The sequence below is a fragment of the Balaenoptera acutorostrata genome, chromosome 15, assembly GCF_949987535.1.
Source record: "Balaenoptera acutorostrata chromosome 15, mBalAcu1.1, whole genome shotgun sequence".
Classification (NCBI taxonomy): domain Eukaryota; kingdom Metazoa; phylum Chordata; class Mammalia; order Artiodactyla; family Balaenopteridae; genus Balaenoptera; species Balaenoptera acutorostrata.
The window spans coordinates 45,060,746-45,068,042 of NC_080078.1; the positions used below are offsets into that span (position 1 = coordinate 45,060,746).

Genomic DNA, 7,297 nt, shown 5'->3' on the forward strand with positions numbered 1-7,297 from the left:
GGCAAGGATGGTCCACGAGGGTTTCTGCCGTAGAGGGGAAGGGTTTTTTGTAAAAGTGGGCGTCGCCTTGGGAATCGAATGCCAGGGGAGTCAGAGACAGAGGAAGGAGCTTGGGGACGGGAAAGATGCCAGGTCATCAGCACCTGGTCATTTTCTCCCGAACACAGCTGGGCACGGGTACTGCCTCTGGCCAAGCTCTGACAACGGGGTGAGGAGGCGGGTGAGGAAGTCACGTCCAGGTCCATGACACCCCTATGTGCTCGCCAGGACAGCCACGTGCAGCACCCAGGAGGGATTTCAGCACCGTGATTATCAAAGGCCTCTGAGGTCGGCTGGGGAGGAGCCCCGGCAGGAGTAGGCGGGACACAGGCCTCAGGCAGGTGGGCACCAGGAGCCCCAGACCTGAAGGACACGTCCCTCCTCCTCCAGCTTGCCCACCTGGGTCACCCTGACGCCCTCCCCTCACTCACGGGGGATGCGTGGGATGTCCCCCGCCCCACACAGCCTGGGCTCCCCCATGCTGGAGCTGCACCCACTGTCCTTTCTGGACTCCAGAAGCATGGGGTGTCCGACTCAGGTTCCTTCTCATGTTAGGACATGGGGGGCAGACTTGTCCCTGTTAACAAGACTTCCCCACCAAGTGTAGACACTGTAGAAGTCCCTTCTTGTTGTCTGATTCCCTCACCTCTGTCACTAGTCAAATAGCACCTAGGAGAATGTCCATGGCACTGGTCCAGCTCAGGACGGGATGGAGTGCTCAAGCTTCCATAGTAATGTGGCCTAGGTTATGGGCATAAGAGACATCATGCATCATGAGCTCTAATGCGCTAATGGATAAAGATAATGTGCTATGAATACAAAATGGAATATTACTCAGCCATAAAAAAGAATGCAGTTCTTCCAGTGCAGCAATGTGGATAGACCTAGAGAATATTATGCTTAGAAGAATAAGTCAGACAGAGAAAGACAAATACTCTGTATCAACCTATATGTGGAACTCCCCAAAATAATACAAACAAATCTATAAGCAAAACAGAAACAGACTCACAGACATAGAAAACAAACTAGTGGTTACCAGTCAGGAGAAGCATGGGGAGGGGCAAATGAAGGGTAAGGGATTAAGAGAGGCAGAGTACTATGTATACAATAGATAAGCAACAAGGATATATTATATAACACAGGGAAATATAGTCATTTCCTTGCCATAACTTTGGAGTATATCTGTGAAAAACTGAATCACAATGTATATACACCTGTAACTAATATAATATTTTAAAGCAAATGTAATTCAATAAAAAATACATAGAAAAAATTTTCACAGAAAAACTCCTTGTAATAGTTGTAATTAGAAAAACTTCAACAGTCAATTCTTAGGCATTGACTAAATATGAGAATGACTTTTGAGTGTTAGAAAGACACCAGCTGTGAGCGAGTCAGTGCAGGTGACAGGGGGACAGGCTGTTAGGGGCAAAGCCCCTCCTCTCCCTGACAAGCACAGTCTCTCACTGACGCTGGGCTTCTGGAAACTGACCTTTTTCTCTGTCCCCAGGCATGGTGTTCTGACCCTTTCCCTGATCCAGTGTGGCCCCCAGAAACCATTCTCAAGCCCCCAGCCCCCAGCCCACACAAGTGACTGACTTCTCATTGTGACTCTGCTATGGCCACTCCCGGGGACCCTGAACTGTGCTGCTCAACGTGTGGACCAGAGGCAGGGACAGCACCGTCCCCTGGAAACCGACGAAGAGGCGCATTCTCCGGGCCTGCACAGACCTGCTGGGTCAGGATCCTGGGGGAGGGCAAGGGTCAGGCTTGGGGACATCCACAGGCCTCCGGGGGATGCTGGGCCCCTTGGAAGTGCTCCAGTAGCTGTGGACAGAGGCTAAAGGCCTGTTTTGGGGGCACAGAGGCAAAGTCTTGTCTGGAAAGAGTGTGTGTGTCATCGTCCCAGGGCTGGTTTGTGCCCCAGGAAGGGGAGGCTGTGACGATCTCTTCCTCGGACGCAGACCCAGCACACAGGAGTTGTGTGCCCGCTGAGCTGTGGCCCCGAGGCGCCGAGACACTGGCGTCTCCTGCGGACTCAGCTCAGCTTCCTGAGCGCCTTGGCTTCCTCCCCTCTCTCTGCTTCCCCGTCACTCACTCTGCCTCCTCCGGCGACACCCCCGACAAGGGGGCACCCCGGGCCCAGGGTGTGTCAGTGGCCACCCTCCGGTCACACCTCTGGAGGGAGGGCATGTCTGTCAGCCAGCCAGGCCCCAGGCTGAGAACCCAGGGCGGAGGGATTGTGTCACAGGAGACGCAGGGATTTGGCGGGAAGCTTCTGCTTCTAGGACCTGCAAGTCCTCTCCCCTGGCACCCGCCCAGTGGCCTGGGCACCTGTGTTCCAGACCTTGAGGGGGCTGGGGGCCACGGGGACGAGGACACACCTGCACTTTTCAAGACCTCGGCCCTCTGCTGCTTTCTTAGCGTGAATACGCTTCACGTCTGGGCAGGCCGCCTTCTGTCACCCACAAAGCTGGCTCTGGGCCACTCATCCTCTTTGGCTCTGTCCCTCCTCTTCTCGCTGACCCTCACCTACTGCTGTGTCCAGAGACCCCCTTCCAATTCAACCCTTTGCAATTGTGTCCTTGATTCAGCGTCTGAAACTGGGACACAAAACTCAGCCTCCCCTCCCAATGAGGTGCCGAGAGGGTTGTATGGCTGGGCTTCAGCTGCAGGGGTCCCTCCTCCACGGCTGGTTCTTCTCCACCCACCCTGCCTGGGTCTTGCTTCTCCTTCCTGAGCAGGAGACAATTTTATCAGCTTTGGATGGAGGAGGCAGGGTCACCAGAGGGAAGGGACAGGGTGTGACGCCAGAGGGGAGGACCAGGGCCAGGAGTATGTCCCGGAGCAGATGAAATGGCCCAATGCCCAGGGAGGCTGGGTGGGAGCCGGCGCAGGGAAGGGCGAAGCCTGGGTGTCCGGGCGCTCACAGCCATGCTGTGTCAGCAGTGGGGGTGCAGGTGGGCTCAGCCCTGCACCCTGCTCCTGCTTCTCTTAGGTCCCCAGCTCGTAGTGACTTATGGCTGGCAACCCCAAGGGGAAGGGAATGGTCAAGACCAAGCAACCTTGGAGCTTTACTTCCCTGCCACCGTGGAGTACGCCGTACACGTATTCAACCAGAGGAGCCAGGACAGGAATGCCTACAAGGTGGTGCGCATCCTGAGGTCGTGGAAGGAGCCGGTAGGTACCACCTCCTCCCCGCTCCCCCACTGGCCCACACCTGCTGTTAATGAGGGTCGGGAGGGGGGGTGTCATCGAGGGATCTCCATCACTATTTGAAACCCATAATATAGAGGCATAAACTCTATTTGGTTAGTTTCAGGTTTTATAAAAAAAATAACTTGGGAATATTTAAAACTGTCAATCTACTCACATATAAGGTGTGTTTTTAGTTTTTGTCATTTTTGACCTTGTTTAATGAAGAATGACCAAATATGGACTAAGAGGGGATGAAACTATTTAGTAAAAAAAAAAGAGCCAGACAGAAAATACTGGATTAGAGAGATTTAGAAAAGATTTCATGGAAATAACATTAAAATAGGTTAATTTAGGAAAAACAGAGAGAGAGAGATACACAGAGACACTCACAGAGGGAGGGGGAGAGCAGCTCGGGAGTCACAGGCCCCCCCTGGTCCTGAGGAGCCCCTGGGCGCTCACAGCCTCTCCTCTGACTCCACGTGTTCTGGGCTCCCTCTGGGTCCCCACCTACGTAGACCGAGTGTGATTTACACTCTTCCCAGATGGCATTCTTAATCCTAAAATGTTCCCCTAGCAACGCAATCTCTACAGAATGCAACCAGGAGTGCGATTTTCATGTGGGCTGCAGACCCAAACCCCGAGAACATTCTGCAGGAGGAGCACTTCTGGTCCTGTGTGTGCGCGTGTGTGGTTGTGTATGTGTGCTTTGTCTGAGTGCTTGTGTGTGGTGGGGCACTGGGGCATCACTCCCTCTGCACCTCTGGATGGAGTGATAGAAGCAAGGCAGAGGGCCCTCCACGCTGCTGGGCTTCACTCCGTGGGCACTGGAGCTGGTCCTGGCTGGTCCTGCTGCCCTGCGCCCTCCAGCTGGGCCTCTGTCTATGGTCTTTGGCCTGGAGTCCAAGACTGACTCTGGGTGTTGGGAATAAAGGCCGGGGTGGAGCCAGAAGACACTGCAAGGCCGAAGGACCAGGGAGTGGAGAAGAGGACAGAAACCTTCAGAGCGCACTTAGTGAGAAGGGGTGATGTTTCATAGAATCATTGTCCCAATCCTGTGAGTGTGCCTGTGTGCTTGTGTTCTCGTGTGTGTGTGTGTGTGTGAATGTGTGTGTGGGGGGGAGCAGGGAATGCGTCCACTTCAAGGTCTGTACGCACGCAGGCAAATGGCATTGTGTTCTCCACGGAGCTGCAGCTCGGCCGAACCAGGTGTGGGAAATTTGACGAAGACATTGACAACTGTCCATTTCAAGCAAGTCCAGACGGGAACAATGTAAGACATGCGACAGTGGCCCTCAGGTTACACGGCCGTGGACGCTGACTCGGAGCAGGGGGTGTGGGGAGTGATGACAATGCCATCCCAAGGGACACGGAGGGGGCATTTGCAGGACAGAACCCAGCCAGGCAGGCCAGCCCCGGGTCACTTGTGTGTCCCTGGCCTGTCTGCTCACTGGCCCCATTCTAGCCGCTGCACCCCAGGTCACACTTGGGTCGGATTGCTCCTGACCACTTGGGTCCAGGTCACCTGGGCCAGAGACGGGAATGTCCCCTCCCTGGTGTTCACCCACCTCCCTTCCCTGCCTTCAGGAGAAGTGCGGGGTGGGGGGCAATATCACCTTGGCTGAGTAGCCCCCTCTCGGGTCCCCCTGCCACTGACCCAGAGCCCGAGGGGTGGAGGCTGAGGAGCCCCACTGCCCTCCCTCCCAGGCCCTGCCCTGGTGATAAGGGGGGGTGAGTCCCGCCCCGGGACAAACCCGAGTTGGATCAGAGGCCCTGCTGGGACACTGGGGGCATGGGTCACACTGGGACATCCTGGGGGAGGGGTCCCTGGAGACCACAGAGCTGGAGAGGGGAGAATGACCCAGGTGCCTCTGGGGTCAGGAGAGCATCCCAGGTCAGGAAGATCCAGGACTGAGGGCCAGAGCCTGCACCCCCAGCTGCCCACCCCAGGAAGGCAAGGTTGGGGGGATGCTGGCTTTAGAGCTTGAGCCACAAGCTTCCCGAGGCCCCTCCCCCCACTCTCTGTCCCTGTGCTTTGTCCCGCAGACCATCACCTGCTTCTTTACAATCAACACTGAACCCTGGAGAACAAAGTTTCAACTCCTGAACAACACCTGCTCGGAAGGCTCCCCTGACTGAGACCACGTACCAGCCTGGGCTCCGCCGTCCTCCTCCTGGGCACCAGTGACGCCCTGTCGTGGCCCTTCAGTGGCTGAGCAGCTCTGGTTCTGTCCTCTGTATGAGCAGGTGTCTGGGTGTCACATCCGGGCAATGTGGACATTCCTCCCTGTCATTTCCTCCCGTAGAATTGGTCATTAAACGTCAGAATTGCAAGCAGCTTTGTGCCGCCTGGTTCCAGGGGTTGGGTGCTGGGCAGCGGAGGCCGTCCTGCCAGCAGGGCAGCCGGCTGGGCCCAGGGGGTGGGTCTCTCTCCCTTGGACACCTGAGCCAGCCGCAGGTGGCACAAGCTAGGAGCACGGGTGCATCTGAGCTGTGTCTCTGGGCTCAAGGGATGACCGTCGTCCTCAGAGGGGCATCAGCACAGCCTGGCAGGGAACCCTCAGTGCAGGATGGACCCAGACGGGGCCTCAGGCCCCTCAGCACCTGCCCTGGGGCCTTGCTCACACACACCCACTGGTCCAGGATGTTCGGGGCGGGGCAGAATGTAGGAGGGGCTCCAGACTCCACTCAAGGTGGGCCCACCCACCAGAAGCTGCAGTGTCTCCTGGAGCCTCTTAGAAACATGCAGCCCCAGGGTTTCTGGACTTTTGGATAGGGAGGCTGCATTTTCTCTAAACCCAGGGACCACCAGATTATCAAAGCTGAGAGGTGCTGGTGATGCCAATGATATGGAGACCCTGCACAGATCTCCCAGAACAGGGCTGGGCAGATGTATCCGTCATGGGAGAAGCAGGAGCAGGGCCCAGGGCTGAGCCCACCTGCACGTCCACTGCTGACACAGCATGGCTGTGGGCGCGCGGACACCCAGGCTTCACACTTCCCCGCACCAGCTCCCACCCAGCCTCCCTGGGCATTGGGCCAGTTCATCTGCTCCGGGACATACTCCTGGCCCTGGTCCTCCCCTCTGGCATCACACCCTGTCCCTTTCCTCTGGTGACCCTGTCTCCCCCATCCAAAGCTGATAAAATTGCCTCCTGCTCAGGAAGGAGAAGCAAGACCCAGGCAGGGTGGGTGGAGAAGGACCAGCCGTGGAGGAGGGACCCCCACAGCTGAAACCCAGCCATACACCCCACTCGGCCCCTCAGTGGGAGGGGAGGCTGAGTTTTGTGTCCCAGTTTCGGAGGCTGAATCAAGGACACAGTTGCAAGGGGTTGAATTGGAAGGGGGTCTCTGGACACAGCAGTAGGTGAGGGTCAGCGAGAAGAGGAGGGACAGAGCCAAAGAGGATGAGTGGCCCAGAGCCAGCTTTGTGGGTGACAGAAGGCGGCCTGCCCAGACGTGAAGCGTATTCACGCTAAGAAAGCAGCAGAGGGCCGAGGTCTTGACACGTGCGGGTGTGTCCTCATCCCCCGTGGCCCCCAGCCCCCTCGAGGTCTGGAACACAGGCGCCCAGGCTCCTGGGCGGGTGCCAGGGGAGAGGACTCGCAGGTCCTAGAAGCAGGAGCTTCCCGCCAAATCCCTGCGTCTCCCGTGACATAATCCCTCCACCCCAGGTTCTCAGCCTGGGGCCTGGCTGGCTGACGGACACGGCCTCCCTCCAGAGGTGTGACCGGAGGGTGACCACTGACACACCCTGGGCCCGGGCTGCCCCCTTGTCGGGGGTGTCGCCGGAGGAGGCAGAGTGAGTGAGGGGGAAGCAGAGAGAGGGGAGGAAGCCAAGGCGCTCAGGAGGCTGAGCTGAGTCCGCAGGAGACGCTGGTGTCTCGGCGCCTCGGGGCCACAGCTCAGCGGGCACACAACTCCTGTGTGCCGGGTCTGCGTCCGAGGAAGAGATCGTCACGGCCTCCCCTTCCTGGGGCACAAACCAGCTCTGGGACGATGACACACACACTCTTTCCAGACAACACTTTGCCTCTGTGCCCCCGAAACAGGCCTTTGGCCT

General features: G+C 57.4%; 1 protein-coding gene across 2 annotated transcripts; it reads left to right on the top strand.

Annotated features, from left to right (window-relative positions):
* The first annotated feature begins 2,936 nt into the window (after positions 1 to 2,936).
* LOC103011413 (cystatin-9-like) lies at positions 2,937 to 5,541 on the top strand. 2 transcript variants are annotated; one of them, XM_057530107.1, is made up of 3 exons: positions 2,937 to 3,219; positions 4,397 to 4,507; positions 5,281 to 5,541. In XM_057530107.1, the coding sequence occupies exons 1-3, from the start codon at positions 2,974 to 2,976 to the stop codon at positions 5,371 to 5,373; spliced, it is 450 nt and encodes a 149-aa protein (XP_057386090.1). In that variant the 5' UTR covers positions 2,937 to 2,973; the 3' UTR covers positions 5,374 to 5,541. The 2 variants fall into 2 exon arrangements, with proteins under 2 accessions (XP_057386090.1, XP_057386091.1); XM_057530108.1 differs by having other exon boundaries at positions 4,430 to 4,507.
* Positions 5,542 to 7,297: the final 1,756 nt, after the last annotated feature.

Bases quoted from the DNA above. Each gene is read 5' to 3' on its own strand.
- LOC103011413 (XM_057530107.1), top strand. From the start codon at position 2,974: ATGCTGTGTCAGCAGTGGGGGTGCAGGTGGGCTCAGCCCTGCACCCTG. The intron at 3,220-4,396 runs GTAGGTACCACC...GTACGCACGCAG, and splicing joins TGAGGTCGTGGAAGGAGCCG to GCAAATGGCATTGTGTTCTC. The intron at 4,508-5,280 runs GTAAGACATGCG...TTTGTCCCGCAG, and splicing joins CAAGTCCAGACGGGAACAAT to ACCATCACCTGCTTCTTTAC.